At 47.1% G+C, this 16,724-nt stretch overlaps 1 protein-coding gene across 1 annotated transcript in view; it reads right to left on the reverse strand.

The window, feature by feature from the left end:
• Positions 1-16,724, reverse strand: part of MDN1 (midasin AAA ATPase 1) — a 695,825-nt gene that overhangs the window by 580,102 nt on the left and 98,999 nt on the right. The window contains exons 7-9 of the mRNA XM_063916985.1: positions 16,236-16,367; positions 16,042-16,145; positions 194-311 (exon numbers count right to left, since the gene is read on the reverse strand). Of these exons, the coding sequence (XP_063773055.1) occupies positions 194-311; positions 16,042-16,145; positions 16,236-16,367 (354 nt within the window). The remainder of the gene's footprint in view (positions 1-193; positions 312-16,041; positions 16,146-16,235; positions 16,368-16,724) is intronic.

The raw sequence follows: 16,724 nt of genomic DNA on the forward strand, positions 1-16,724 counted from the left end.
CCATTTGACATTTCAGAGCCATGTTTTAAAGCATGGCATTTCACCATTAGAACAGATAGCAATTAATGGAGTTATCAATTGTAGAGAGTTTATAATGTCAGCTCCAAGACTCAGTGATTAAACAAAAACTATTTTCCATAAACAGCAAAATAGCTGCTGAAACATGAATACGGGATGAGCAACTTCTTCTTACCTCTTTCAGTTCACTCCTACTCATGTTATCTAGATGTATTTTCGTCCAATATTTGTCAAGCAATGTGGCATGACTATTCTGAGGTCTGTACCAAGCACCAGTACTAGTGCTTAGCATTCTGAAAAGACAAACACAAAATAGGATTTTAATACCTGCCAGTTACTACTTTTCTCGTAATCCTTAAAGGATACTGAAGTTCATTTAGTACGATGAGGTATAGATGGGCTCCAAAGTAGCCGATGCACTTTAAATTTCTTTAACTGGGTGTGCTGGCTCCTCCCTCCTATGCCAGTATAGGTAAAAATAGGATTTTGGTACTTACCAGGTAAATCCTTTTCTTTGAATCCATAGGGGGCACTGGAGTACTCTTGGGATATGGACGGGCTTCCGTAGGAACAGCACTGAATATTTAAATTTAGAACACTCCACCCCTCCATATCCCCGAGTACCTCTCAGTGTTTTTTACTGAGCCGAACAGGAACTATAGAGAGGTTGACAATGGAGTATTACATATAACATAACGGACAATAACGAAGTTGACACATAACGTTACTGACAACTAAACAGTTGACACCCTAACCAGCACTTGTAATTTGAACCAGTCGGTGAAAATGTGTTACCATAAGATCCTTAGAACTCACCACAACTAGGTAAAACTGCTCTGGGTGGGCGTCCAGTGCCCCCTATGGATTCAAAGAAAAGGATTTACCTGGTAAGTACCAAAATCCTATTTTCTTTATCATCCACTAGGGGTCACTGGAGTACTCTTGGGACGTACCAAAGCTTCCCCCGTGGGCGGGAGAGCTGTTTGGCACTTGTAACACTAGGCGGCCAAAGCTAGATGCTGATGCCGCAAACGTATCAAACTTGTAAAAGCGCACAAACGTGTGCACTGAAGACCATGTAGCCGCACGGCAAAGCTGCGTCGTAGAAGCTCCCCGACCAGCTGGCCATGAAGTTCCCACAGAACGTGTGGAATGAGCGGTTACTGACGTAGGCGGTTGTAACCTAGCATGAAGGTAAGCCTGACGTATGGTCAGTTTTATCCATCTGGATAAGGTTTGTTTAGATGCTGGCCAACCCATCTTGGCAGCATCATAGAGAACAAACAACGTATCAGTCTTACGAACTGAAGACGTTCGGGATACATAAACGCGTAATGCGCGTACCACATCCAGAGTTCCAGAATGTGCTGTCAACACAGGAACTACTGTTGGTTGATTGATGTGAAAAGATGACACTACCTTTGGTAAGAAAGCGGGTTTCGTCCGAAGTTCCGCTCTGTCATCATGAAACACCAAATACGGTGACTTGCATGACAAGGCCCCCAAATCCGAAACACGCCTTGCCGAAGCTAAGGCTAGAAGAAAAATTGTTTTCCAAGTGAGAAACTTTATATCCACTTGTTGTAAGGGTTCAAAACATGCTGACTGTAAGAACTCTAAAACCAGATTCAAGTCCCATGGCGCTGTAGGTGGAATGAATGGAGGCTGTACTCTGAGGACACCTTGGAGAAAAGTGCGTATAGACGGCAATAGAGCCAATCGTCTTTGAAAGTAAATTGACAAAGCAGATACCTGCACTTTTAGTGTAGATAAACGCAGTCCTCCATCTAACCCTGTTTGTAGAAACAACAAAAGGCGGCAAAACTTGAAAGATGAAGTCGGAAACTTCCGAGCTTCACACCAACCTATATAGGCACGCCATATTCTGTAATAATGAGCTGCCGTAACCGGCTTCCTAGCTCGTACCATGGTTGGTATAACTGAATCTGGAATGCCCTCTCTTAAGATGGCGGTCTCAACAGCCACCCCGTCAAACGCAGCCGCGCTAAATCGGGGTAAAAGAACGGACCCTGTTGTAACAGGTCTGGACGTAGTGGGAGCGGCCAAGGATCGTCTGCGAGTAGTCCTCGGAGATCCGAGAACCAAGCTCTCCGAGGCCAATGAGGCGCCACTAGTATGACTGTGACCGACTCTCTTTTGATCCGTTTTAGCACCAGAGGGAGCAACGGAAATGGTGGAAACAGATACACAAGACTGTACGGCCACGCGACAGTGAGAGCGTCCACCGCCACTGTCTTTGGATCTCTTGTTCTGGACACATACTGGAACGTTTGGCGATTGTGTCGAGACGCCATCAGGTCCACCTGAGGATAACCCCATCGCTGAACCAACATGTGAAACACTTCTGGATTTAATGCCCATTCGCCTGGATGAAAATCCCGACAACTGAGATAATCCGCTTCCCAGTTGTCCACTCCCGGAATGAACACGGCCGACAATATCACCTGGTGGCATTCCGCCCAATTGAGGATTCGAGCTACTTCCCGCATTGCCATGCGGCTTCTCGCTCCTCCTTGTTTGTTGATGTATGCGACCGCCGTCGCATTGTCTGACTGCACTTGGACAGGCTGAGAGCGAAGCATGTGCACTGCTTGTCGTAGCGCATTGTAAATTGCGCGGAGTTCCTTGAGCCACCAGAGCAGAGATACTCTTGCCCTTGGCGACAACCTCACCCTGTGGTGAATCTGCAGATGCGAGCCCGACCACTGGGCGAGCACATTCAGTTGAAATGGACGAGAGTGAAATCTTCCGAACTGAAGCGCCTCGAAAGCTGCCACCATTGTGCCTAAGAGGCGAATGCACAAGTGTACCGACACTGTGCGTGGCTTGAGCACTAATTGTACTAGATGGCGTAGAATTTGTACTTTCTGCTGTGGTAGGTAAATTCTTTGATTGACCGTATCGAGAATCACACCTAGGAACTGAAGGTGTTGAGACGGAATTAGATGTGATTTCTTGAAGTTGACAATCCAACCGTGGTGAACCAGTACATCGTATGTTAGCAGTGCATGTTGGAGAAGTATCTGTTGAGACGGAGCTTTGATGAGCAGATCGTCTAAATATGGAACTATGGTCACTCCCAAGGATCTGAGATGAGCTATCATGACAGACATCACTTTGGTGAATACCCGAGGCGCTGATGACAGGCCAAACGGTAGAGCCTGAAACTGGTAATGGTTCTGGCGTATTGCAAACCGTAAGAATTTCTGATGAGGCTGCCAAATTGGAATGTGTAAGTACGCATCCTTGAGATCTAGCGCAATCATAAATTCCTTTGGCTCTAAACCCGCAATCACCGACCGCAGAGACTCCATTTTGAATCTGTAGTAAGTTACGTACTGATTGAGACCTTTTAAGTTCAATATTGGTCTGACTGAGCCATCCGGCTTTGGTACCACAAACAGACTTGAATAATAAGCCTGACCCTGTTGGTGTACAGGGACCGGAATCAAAACTGCCGAATCCAGTAGGGACTGAATGGCAATTTGCAGAACAGTCCTCTTGTCGTCCGACAGAGGCAATCCTGTCTTGAAAAACCGCAGAGGCGGAAGACAGACGAACTGTATTTTGTAACCTTTTAACACTAAATTGCGGATCCACCCATCCGCGGATGTGTGGAACCACGCCAAATGGAACGTCTGAAGGCGTGCTCCCACAATCGGAGAACCGAGATGGGCTGGTAGCCCGTCATGCCACTGGCTTGTCGGTAACCTTAGCGTCCTGGCGAGTTGTGTTGGTTTGTTGGAAACCACGTCCTCGACCACGTCTAGCAGGCGTGGCTGTTACTCTGCCACGTCCTCGAAAGGGCTGAGGTCTAAAAGATTTGAACGAAGGTCCAGCGTACCTTCTTCTCGATACCGGTGGAGGCAATGGTAAGAAAACCGACTTACCTCCCGTAGCCTCAGCAATCCATGCGTCCAATTCAGGACCAAACAACTTCTTGCCATCGTAAGGAAACGCCTCTATACCTCGTTTGACCTCTGCCTCCGCATGATAGGCACGCAGCCAGAGTGCTCTTCGTGCCGTTACTAGCGACGATGAAATACGAGAAGTGAGCTGACAGACGTCAGTAGACGCTGTGCAGAGATACTCTACAGCCTCACTCATTTGATTTACAAGTAGTATCAGGTTTTCGTCATGTAAAACAGATTTGAGTTCTGTAAGCCATATTATGAGCGCCTTAGTGACCCAAATGCCAACCAATCCAGGTCTCAGCATTACACCTGCTGCTACATACATGGATTTTAGCATAGTTTCTATCTTGCGATCTGAAGGGTCTTTAAGCGTAGTAGCTGCTGGCACTGGTATGGTTAATTTCTTGGTAAGCTTGGACACTGAAGAATCAACTATTGGTGGATTCTCCCATGTACACGTTACCGAGTCTGGAAACGGATAACTAGACTTAAATCTGCGAGGTATAGAAAACCGTTTATCTGGATTCTGTCGTGTTTCTACTAACATCTGATTAAGAGATTCCGACACAGGAAAACTTATTGGCGTTTTTCGTCGTTTCGTAAATACGACCTGATCATTTGTGAGAGGCTCCTCAGTTTCAGGAAACTTCAGAGACTGACGTACCGCTCTGATGAGATCATCAATGCCGGAACTGTTAAAATCCTCGCCATCTGACTCCACTTCGCCCTCCTCACCCTCATCTTGTTCCGTGAGGTCTGGCATGGAATCGTCAGAATGCAACATAGCAGAAACTGGAAAATCATAAGACATATGAAATTTATCCAGTTTACCCAAAATGGATTTGGACCTTACGCAAGGCTGAGACGCCTCCGGTAGTTCTGGCGGTCTCACCCTAGACTCAGATCTTGCCGTTTCCCGCTCCTGACGAGCGGCGGTCAATTCTGATTGTAACCTATCCAGTACATTTACTAACATACCCTACGGAGGGTCCGGTGAGGACATTGGTTGTAAAACTGGAGCAGAAATGGTATTCTGAACCGAATCCACAAAACATACTGTACATGTGGTAGATCCATCCGGTAACACACTGTTACAGACTTTGCAATTATGCTTTTTAGTTTTTGCTGGTGCCTTACTCATTATGGCGACAGACAATACAATACACAAAAAAACAGACACTTGCACGACTCAGTAAAATAGCAGTAAGGTGTCTCTGTATATATATCTGGCCAAGTGCAGTACACGTGGCCAGTACTATGAAATGTGATCCCAAATTCCCACTAACACCCCTGCGCCTCCGGTGGAGTAGAGATGTAGGACAGGAACGTTCTGGAATCACAGCAGGAAGACACAGGAAGCATGTTAAAATGGCTGCCATGCTATGCTTAATAATCCTAGTGCTGGTTACAAACTTCCACTGATTATAACCCTGCAAATATCCCTGCAGCCTAGCATCTGCTGGTGCTGCAGTATTTCTTATGCCGCTCTATTGCCCCCTTATTTATTGCCCCCCCCCTTCGCCTCACCCTTGTGGTAATGGCTACATGCTCTTTCAGATTCAGAGCAGCGCAGCGTGTGGGGCCCCAGCGGGTATCGCCGAGCGGATCGCCTGTGAGCCCGGGTGAGCAGCGCGTCAAACAGCAGTGGGACCCGGAGCAGTAGCGGCGGCCGGCTCCGTGAGCGGGAGAGCTGCGGCGGCCGGCGCCCTGTGAGCGGCAGAGCAGCGGCGGCCGGAGCCGTTGTTGTGAAGCGGAAGATCAGCTGTGGCCGTCGCCATGTGGGGAGGGCGGCTGAGTGGGGAGAGCAGCGGCGGGCGGCTAAGTGGAGAGAGCAGCGGCGGGCGTTGCTAACAATGTCCCCACACCTCGGGGCGGCAGCGGGAGCTGACCGCCCCGTTCACATACCTTTGATCCTGCAGCTTGTGAGGAGGCTCCGACGGGGCTTCTGATCAAGCGCCGGCCAGCCAGTGCAGGAGGATCTGTGTGTGGCTGTGAGGGAGCTCTTTCAGAGAGGCCCGACACGCCACTGCTGCTATCCGCAGCTGTACTATCCCTGACCCTGCCTTTTGGAAGGGGGAAAGGGATGTATAAAAATAGAAAAAATAAAAAAAAAATAAAAAAAAATTCTTCAAAGTAATTGTGACCTGAGCCACAGAGCTGTTACTACTTCGAGCACAGAAAAAACACTGAGAGGTACTCGGGGATATGGAGGGGTGGAGTGTTCTAAATTTAAATATTCAGTGCTGTTCCTACGGAAGCCCGTCCATATCCCAAGAGTACTCCAGTGACCCCTAGTGGATGATAAAGAAATTGTGCCCAAAGGAGAATGGACATACTTGAAAGAAGGAACATAACAGTGAGTGGTGAGATTCATACACCAGCACACCAAAAACATAAAACGACCAGCAACGACTGGTAACAAACAGCAACAGCTGAACAAGTAAACATCTTGAAAAGAAAAACCTGCAGACACGTCAACGCACTGAGGCGGGCGCCCAGTATCCCTTATGGACAATGAGAAAAGGATTTACCGGTCGGTATTAAAGTCATATTTTCTCTAACATCCATAAGGGATACTGGGGTTCACTTAGTAAAATGGGGACGTCCCAAGGCTTCCAGGGCAGGAAAGTGCGGAGACGTCTGCAGCACAGCCTGCCCAAAATGGGTAACCTCTTTGGCCAGGGTATCAAACCTGTAGAACTTCACAAAGGTATTCTTCCCTGACCAGGTAGCAGCTCAGCAGACAGCCGTCCAAGAAGACCCCACCGACCTTGTAGAGTGGGCCTTCAGAGACTTTGGAACAGGCAAGGCTGCCGACACATAGGCCTGTTGTATAGTAAGCCTAATCCAACAAGCAATGGACTGCTTAGAAGCAGGCCAACCCTTTTTATGCGCATCATATACCACAAACAAGGAATCAGTCTCTCTGATCCGAGCAGTCCTCTTGATATACATCTTCAAGGCTCGCACAACATCTAATGCCTCCGGAGGAGCAGAAGTGCCAGAACCTGACGGAACCACAATAGGTTGATTCAAGTGAAACGCGGAGACGACCTTTGGCAGGAACTGCTGTCTAGTCCTGAGCTCCGCTCTATCCTCGTAAAAGACTAAGCAAGGACTTTTACACGATAGGGCCCCCAACTCTGAAACACGCCTAGCAGATAGGGCCAATAACATCAGTGTCTTCCATGTGAGGTACTTGCCTTCTACCGTCAGAGGTTGAAACCAGGACGACTGAAGAAAGTCCATCACTACACTCAAATCCCAGGGTGCCGTGGATGGCACAAAGGGAGGTTGTAAGTGAAGTACCCCCTGCAAGAAGGTCTGAACTTCTGGCAACACTGCCAATTTCTTCTAGAAGAAAACTGAGAGTGCTGAAATCTGGACCTTAATGGAACCCAGACATAAGCCCTAATCCACACCGGCCTGGAGAAAACGTAGGAAACGTCCCAAGTGGAACTCCGCAGGCAGATACGTGCATTCCACGCATTTCCAGATATGATAGTGCTTTGATATCACAGGTTTCCTGGCCTGGACCATGGTAGCAATAACCTTTTTGGAAAGGCCTTTGTGAGCTAGGATGTTTCATGCCATCAAACGAAGTCGCCATAAGTCCGGGTAGACGAACGGTCCTGGTTGAAGAAGATCTCTTCTCAGTGGCAGAGGCCAAGAGTCTTCGACGGACATGTCCAAAAGATCCGCGTACTACGGCCTCCGAGGCCAATCCAGGGCAATCAGAATTGCCTGGACTGATTCCTGATTCGCTTTAGCACCCTTGGGAGGAATGGAATCGGAGGAAACCGGTAGGCCAGCCGGTAAGGCCTAGGCGACGTCAGTGTATCTACTGCCCTTGCCTGAGGGTCCCCGGTTCGTGAGTAATACCAGTGAAGCTTCTTGTTGAGTCGAGAAACCACCACATCTATTTGTGGGCAGCCCCACTGGTCGATGATCTGCTGAAACACTTGATGGTGGAGCCCCCACTCTCCCGGGTGGAGATCGAGACTACTCAGGAAATCCACTTCCCAGTTTTCCACTCCCGAAATGAAGATTGCTGACATTGCTCTTACATTTCTTTCTGCCCAGATGAGTATATTTGACACTTCTCGCATGCAGGCCATGCTTTTTGTCCCTCCTTGTAGATTTATGTAAGCCACCGCCATGGCGTTGTCCGACTGAAACTGGATCGAGTGATCCTTGAGTCGAGGAGAGGCCTGAAGCAGAGCATAGTAGATCGTCCGAAGTTCCAGAATGTTGATCAGAAGTAGGGCTTCGTGGGATGACCACCTGTCCTGGAACTGAGCCCCTTGGGTGACAGCTCCCCATTCTCTCAGACTCGCATCCTTCATGAGGAGGATCCAGTCCTGAATTCCGAAACTTTGACCTTCCAGTAGGTTTGAGGACTGTAGCTACCACAGGATGGAAATCCTGGCCTGACGTGACAGCCGTCTCATCCGGTGCATCTGAATATTTGATCTGGACCATTTGCTCAGGAGATCCAATTGAAATGTTCTGGCATGGAACCTTCCATACTGGATCGCCTGGTATGAGGCTACCATTTTCCCCAACAATCTTATGCAAAGATGGATGGATATTCGAGTAGGCCGTAGAACCATTCGAACCATCTCCTGGAGTGCTCTTGCTTTGTCCTTTGGGAGGAACACTTTCTGAGCCACAGTATCCAGAAACATTCCCAGGAACAGGAGCCGCTGAGTTGTCTCTATGTGGTACTTCTGTAAATTGGGGATCCACCCATGGTGTGACAGAAGCTGAATAGTGTGGTCTATATGGAGCTCCCTGGATCTCGCTTTTAATCAAGAGATCGTCCAGATAAGGGACAATATTGACCCCCTGTACCCGGGGCTAGATCATCATCTCCGAAATCACCTTCGTGAATACCCTCGGAGCTGTGGACAGGCCGAAGGGTAACGCCTGGAACTGGTAGTGATCGTTCAGCAGGGCAAACGTTCGCCTGGTGAGGCGGCCAAATCGGGATATGGAGATAGGCGTCCTTTATATCCAGCAAGACCATGAACTCCTATTCTTCCAGACCCGCAATCACTGCTCAAAAGGATTCAATCTTGAACTTGAAAACAGTTAGGTAAGGGTTAAATGATTTTAGATTCAAAATGGGCCTTACCAAACCATCCGGTTTCGGTAGCACGAACAGGTTGGAGTAGTAACCCTTTCCCTGTTTTAGTGGCACTGGAACAATGACGTGGGACTGGACCAACTTTATGATGGCATGTTGCAGCATAACTTTTGTATCCTCCAAAGCTGGTAAGCTTAATTTGAAAATCGTTGGGGAGGAGCGCTGTCGAACTCCAGCTTGTAGCCCTGAGAAATAAGGTCCTTTACCCAGGTATCCCGACAGCTTTTTCAGATGCAGCTGAAGTGACGCAGTCGAGCTCCCCTCGAGGTGGGTGGGCACCGTAATGCTGAGGCCTTAGTGGAATCTGTACTGGTGCTCTGTTCCTGAGAACCGGCGGCTGCTGGTTTTCTTGTCTTACCTCTGGTGCCTCTAACCGCATTGGAGGCACCTCAGGCACTAGATCTAAATCTGTTAGACCGAAAGGACTGGGTAGACGGCCCCGGGTAGGAACGTCTAGCCGGCGGGGCATCAGAGGGAAGAAACTTGGATTTCACCGCAGTAACCTTAGAAATCCACGTATCCAACTCAACCCCGAAGAGCCACTCTCCTGAGAAGGGGAGAGACTACACTGCGCTTGGAATCTGTGTCCGCTATGCACTAACGAAGCCATAGGGCTCTGCAAGCAGACACTGCCATGGCAGTAGTCCTAGCATTAAGAGCACCTATTTCCTTGAGAAAATCACACAGGATGCGTGCAGTGTCTTGGATGTGTCTTATGACTGTCATCGTAGTAACCAGGAGTATTTCTCCCCCGAGACCCTCTTGAATTTGAGTCGCCCATGTATGAATGGCATTGCAGCAACCTGCAAGCACAGGTCTTTGTGATACGCCAGCCGCTGTGTAAATAGATGTGTAGTCTATTTCTGCAGGGGTACACTGGTATTCCACAGGGAATAAAATTGGGGTGTAGAGTTGGATCTTGATCCGAGGCACCAACAGGCTAAAGCTTTGATTGTTCCCAGGATGCATTGCACCGCCTCCTCTACAGCCCCACCTCCAGGCACTGGAGCTCAGTTTGTAAGTTGGTGCCTGCAGAGCAGGCAGCTAACAGGTGGGGCTGCGCTAGGCAGGCCTGAAAAGAGCTATTTTAGAAGACTTCAAGGGCAGCAGCACTTTCATGTCAGTCTAACATTCTGTGCTGCGGCTCCATCACCTCCCCAGCAGCGCTGCATACTCAAGAGGCCTGGTTCCAGGGTACTTACGGCAGAGGAGCACCGGACATCATGCACACACCGCTGACGCTCTCCTGGATCGCGTGGCTGCACATCAGGGAGGAGGAGGTGGTAAGAGGGTCCCACAGGTGGGACCCGCCAGTTAATAGCGATCTGATTTGCGGTCCCAGGAGATGGACCGCGCCGCTGGCGTGGACACTGTACTGCACAGGGACCCCACTATATCCACCAGGGCAAGGACGCACAGGTCGGATTTACTTAAATACGTTTGTTATAGGCTCCACAGTAACCGATGGTGAGGACCAGCAAAGGGTATAAGGCGCTGACTGGTAACCGCTCCACCAGCTCCAGGCACCATCTACTGCTAGTGTTCCCACCCTGGAGCTGCATTTCACTCTCCCTCACTCCCCGACTGAGATTTTGGAGCCATCTTCACTACTAGCTGGGCTGATCTCCGGGACTGCAGGGCACGGTCTCCTCTGTAAAGCCGCCTGCCTCATCAGCGCTGTGCTTTTACAGACACTTAAATATTCTACATGTCATTTTAGACAGTGTTAGTTAAGAATAAGTGTACTGCTATCTGAATATTTGGATATCTGACTTTTCCGTATTTTGGAATAATTGCATACTATAATGAGATATCATGGTGAAGGGACCCAAGTCTAAGCACAGAATGCATGTATGTTTCATAGACACCTTATACACACAGCCAGGTGGTCATTTAATACAATATTTTGAATAACTGTATTAAACAAAGTTTGTGCACATTGAGCCATCAGAAAATGAAGGTTTTACTATCTCAGTCTCATTCCAAAAATTCCGTATTTCGGAATATTTGGATAAGGGATACTCACACTATATCTATATATACACATACATATACACACACATATATTTACACAGAATATACAATTTGGTATTTTTACTGTGTTTCAGTCACTTCATATCGCTTAAATCCTCTGTTTTGTGTACAGTGTTTACTGTCACATAACATAGGGTTTTTTTTTTTTTTTTGCAGATATTGTGTTTGTCTGGCTATATTGTACCGTTATGCCCTACAGCTATGTTCCCTATAATGTCTGCCACACAGGGCGGGAAATCCACAGACGCTTCTGCATCCTGCAGTACTGGCACCATGGATCTACGTGAGGGGGGGAAGTTTTAGCTGCTGGTGCAGGCGCTGAATGCCATACACCCAGTCTACCTGCAGTACCTGTGGCTAATCAGGACCCACCTTGGGCAGCGTTCTCAAGTATGCCGAGTACACTTGTGACACTTCTTGCACCCCCTGTGGGACGTCTAGTGCCATTGCAGTTAATCCACTCTGGGCGGATGCTCTGTCTACCCAATTATAACAATTAAATCAATCCTTGGTTAGACAAAAATCTACCCCATGCCCCTCTGGGGCCAAAGGGACATCTGAAAGGGCCTTTTCTTCCTCACAATCCACTAATATTTCGGAATATTCTTACGATGAGGATGGGTAATATACTGATCCGTCAGACACTGACACAGTTGCTTCTGATGAGGAATCTACAACCCAGGTTTATGTTCCTGACCTAGTAGAGGGTATTAAGCCAATTCTTCAAATAGATGAAGACACTGAGCCTATTACTGCGTCTAAGAAACCTGATAAGTTCAAACGTCAGAAGGTTGCCAAGGTAGTCTTACCACTTAATTGACATACGTCAGGAATCCTGGTCATCACCAGGAAATAAATTTTCCCTGTCTAAAAATATGCTAGCTCGTTAACCTATCCCTGCAGAGTTAAGTAACAAGTGGGAAACTCCACCTCTGGTGGACTCTCATGTCGCCCGTCTTGTGGTGACATCTACTCTGCCTGTCACCACTGTCACCTCACTGCAGGAACCACGGATAAGCGTGTGGAGGGATGACTGAAGTCTATTTACTCCCTTACTGGCGCAGTACATAGACCCACTATGGCAGCCTCCTGGGCTACGAAAGGTATTGAAGCATGGGTTCAGGCAATTGAGGATGAGCTGCCTCAGGACTTTTCTGACACTGCCAGACAATATCTGTCTTCTATTACCACAGCCTCCAACTATAGTTAGGACGCGGCCTCTGAGGCAGGTGTAATGGCGGCCAAAGCATCTACTACGTCCATCCTGGCTCGTCGAATTATGTGGTTGAGGTCCTGGAAGGTGGACCTCGACTCCAAAAAGACTTTGGGAGTTGCTCCCTTTAAAAAGGGAAATATCCTAGTTAGGGCGGATCTGAACAAGACTGTAACTGACTTGGCTACTGTAAAGATTGCACGTCTCCCAAATACTAATCCTTCTGTTCCAAAGGCTAAGAGTAAAACCTTTCGTTCCTTTCGACCTCCAGGTAAAGCAAAGGGTCAGGCGTATCCGTGACAGGCTTGTGCTTCCAAAACCATTAAACCTAAACAATCCTGGGCCATCCGTCAGCCTGCTTCCAAACAAGACAAGCCTGCTGCACGATGGGGCGGGCCTCCCCCTGGGCGACCCCAGGGTGGGAGGCAGACTTCTGCAGTTCGCACAGGCCTGGTTAGAGACCACTTTGGACGCCTGGGTGTTTGGAATTTGTCTCTCACGGGTACAAACTCTTTCAAGAGACATCCCCCTCACCAGTTTTGCACAACCGTTATACCTGCGGATCCGTTAAAAGAGGTAGTGTCAGTGCCTCTGTCTCAGAGAGGCAAGGGATACTATTCGACCCCGTTTCTAGTTCCGAAGCCAAATGGGTCCTTCCGGCCTATATTCAAACTCAAAGCATTGAACAAGTTTGAGAGAGTATCCAAATTCCGTATGGAAACCCTATGCTCTACAGTGCTGCCCATGGAACCCGAAGACTACATGGTATCCCTGGACATACAGGATGCTTACCTGCATATACCTATTGCCATGTCGCATCAGTAATATCTGCGGATTGCTATTGGCAACCTACATTATCAATTCCAGGAACGGCCTTTTGGATTGGCCACGGCACCTCGGATCTTCACCAAGGTCATGGCCATGATGACCGCTCTCCTCTGCCATCGGGGAATCAGGATCCTGCCGTATCTGGACGACTTGCTGATCCTGGCGAACTCCCAAGAGATTCTTCTCAGTCATCTGAAACGGACGTTCCAATTCCTAAAAGCCCACGGATGGCTAATCAACTGGAAAATGTCCTCACTGGTCCCTGCTCAGAGCATGGTGCACCTGGGGGCACTACTGGACACACACAACCAACGATTCTTTTTGTCTCCAGAGATAGTCCTGAAACGTCAGGACAGGATCAGATATTTCCTCTCTTGCTCAAGAGTGTCGATACACTCAGTGATGCAATTACTAGGCCTCTTGGTGTTTCGGTTTTCGACATGGTGGAGTACGCTCCGTTTCATTCCCGCCCTCTACAGATGCCCTGCCTCATCAGATCAGGTCTCAAATGATCTCCTTGACTCCGGAGGTTCGTCTGTCACTGAGCTGGTGGCTACAGGACCAACAGTTGAGCAGGTGCCATCCCTTCTGGATCTCCAACTGGGTCCTCTTGACAACGGATGCCAGTCTGCGGGGTTGGGGCGCGGTGTTGCAGCAAAACGCTCTCCAGGGTCGGTGGACCTGGACTCCAAAAAGACTTTGGAGTTGCTCCCTTTTAAAAGGGAAATATCCTATTTAGGGTGGATCTGAACAAGATTGTAACTGACTTGGCTACTGTCAAGACTGCACGTCTCCCAAAATACTAATCCTTCTGTTCCGAAGGCTAAGAGTACCACCTTTCGTTCCTTTCGACCTATAAATAGGGCCAGATATACCCTTAAATATCATTTAAATATAACCTTTAATTGTATCTTTAAAATTAAAAGGAATTTGAAAAGGAAAAATATATATATATATATATATATATATATATATATATATATATATATATATATATATACACACATACATATATACATACATACATACATATATACATACATACACATACACACACAGGTTTATTCATATACACCTTGGGATCAATTGTTTATCACAAGGAGTTCAAAGAACACTGATTGCTCACTATGGAGCTTATTTGTTCGGAGAACACTGATTGCTCACTGAGGAGCTTGTTTTTATTCTTATTTTTTTATTCTCAAAATATTGAGGAACCCGCTTGGACGTTCATAAACAACTGAAATTACCAAGGGACTCCACCTCTAGCGGCATTGGTAAAGTTGGATGTTAGGCTGCGCAGTCAGTCTCTTTTCTAAAAATTGTTCATCTGCTTATCCAGTTCATCAAATAGGAACGGACTGCTTATTAGAGGCAATTTAAAGCTGAGACCCATTTTAATTATTTTATTCATGAGCTGTGTATGTTTGTTTTAATCAGGCTAAAGATTGCCATTATATTAAATAGAAAGTTTTTTTCACTCAATCCTTATGTGTTAGTAAGTTAATCAGCGCTGCTACTGTTTGTTTGTGTTTTGCTACTGCATTGGGCTGGTTAACTAAACTGAGCTCCAGTGCCTGGAGACGGGGATATAGAAGAGGCGGTGCAATGCATCCTGGGAACAGTCAAAGCTTTAGCCTGTTGGTGCCTCGGATCAAGATCCAACTCTACAACCCGATGTTATTCCCGGCGGAATCCAGTATACCTCGCAGAAAGAGTTTTAACTATGGTAAGTCTATCATAAATTTTCCTATTTTCTATCCCCAGGGTCCTTTAATGTAAAGGAGCCTGGAGCCGGCAGTACCACCTTCTTTAACAGGCGGGAAACTGAAAGTCTGCAAAAAAAAATTTGTCAGTCGATATTTTTTATCAGGATTTTTCCAGGCTTGCTTGAACATGTCATCTAGTTCCGGAGAATCAGGGAAAGTGACAGTTTTTTCTGTGCTAAGAAAAATGACTGCGGTGTTGCAGCGTCTTCTAAAGGGATTTTTAACACATCCCTGATAGCAAGTATGAAATCTCAATACCCTGTGCAGAAGTTGAATAATCTGTAGTGGGATCTAATTCCTCCCCCTCCTCCTGTACCTCTTCCTCAGAATCTGAGAGTAAATCAGGCAGCCCAAGTTTATGTGGCCCTGAGATAAGGAGGGGGAGGGGTTGTTTATCTGCCTTTGCAGCTAGTTATTTATACTGGCAAGGTCTCCTATTTACTGTAAAACATTACATAAATGCTAGTCGTCATCACCGCTGCCAGTGTACAACAGGGGGGCTAAAGCAGCTTCCCCCAGGAAAGGTTCCGTATGCCACCCCTGCGCCGCACCATAAACCGATGGACCCCCCTCGCGGGGCCCCCGGTTTGTACTCACCACTCTTCTCACCATCAGGCTATTTTAGAGGTGTGCTGCGATTTCGTTCGCCAAGGCGAAATGCCCTGCAGTACCAACAACCTCTCAGGACGGTGGTCCTGCAGCGTGAAGCGGCTCTGACGCCTTAAAAGACCGGTAACCGCTCCCCCACTCTATCTCCCATGGTGCAGGTATACGGTTGCCCAAACAGTATACCGAAATTAACAAAGTTTAAAATAAACGGAAGAAAAAATCCTTTGGAGCTCAGAGTGTGCGTCGTCTCCTGAGGGCACATTTTTCTAAACCCCAGATGAAGAAACTTAAAGTGCACCGGCTCCTTTGGACCCCATCGTACTAAGTGAACACCAGTATCCCTTATGGATGTTCGAGAAACATGCTATATGATTTACATTTTGGTGGGAAAAGGTGATTTATGTAGTGACTAAACGATGAAAACTATTTTCCAAAACCAGCAAAACAGCTGCTGAAATATGAACACTGGATGCGCAACCTTCTTCTTACCTTCTGGTAGCAAATAGTTGAAAACCTGGAGCCACTTTGATACAGTCACCTCTTCCAGGAACTAGCAACTCGCCATTTTCCAAAACATGGATTAACACAGATATCTTAAAAAGAATTACACACAATACACAGTTACAATGTGCATATAATTTTATGGTTATGAAAGCTACGAAAAGGCCAAAGCCGTAACTTACTACATCCAGTGGTGCATAATCAATATCCTCCAGCAAAATCCAGTGGCCACTGGTAACCGCTTGCGTCAAAGTTCCAGGCTGCCACACAAACTCTCCAGGGATATCTGTACAGCGATACATACCAAGCAACGTCTAAGAAGCAAAAGTATAATCACTCATTAGATCAGAAATTATTGCTGTATTTTATGGAAACTGCTGTAAAGCTAAACATTTCTCTTCCCTGAATTTTGCAAAATTTTTTTTACATGATATCCGAAGTAGCATTTCAAAACAGTCTGGGTTTGATGCTTTTTGCAATATCAGTAATACACTGTAAAATTGACAAAACCTGTCATTCAGACAAATTGCTTAAATCTGTGAATTAACCAATTTATATGAACAGTTTTTGTCCATTTTCCAGGGTTTGGGAGCAACTGCTCAATGGTCATTTGCTCTCATCCATTACCAGATTTTGAATTCAACCAGTCAGATCTGACAGAGGATCTACCA

This window comes from Pseudophryne corroboree, chromosome 4 (assembly GCF_028390025.1).
Source record: "Pseudophryne corroboree isolate aPseCor3 chromosome 4, aPseCor3.hap2, whole genome shotgun sequence".
Lineage (NCBI taxonomy): Eukaryota > Metazoa > Chordata > Amphibia > Anura > Myobatrachidae > Pseudophryne > Pseudophryne corroboree.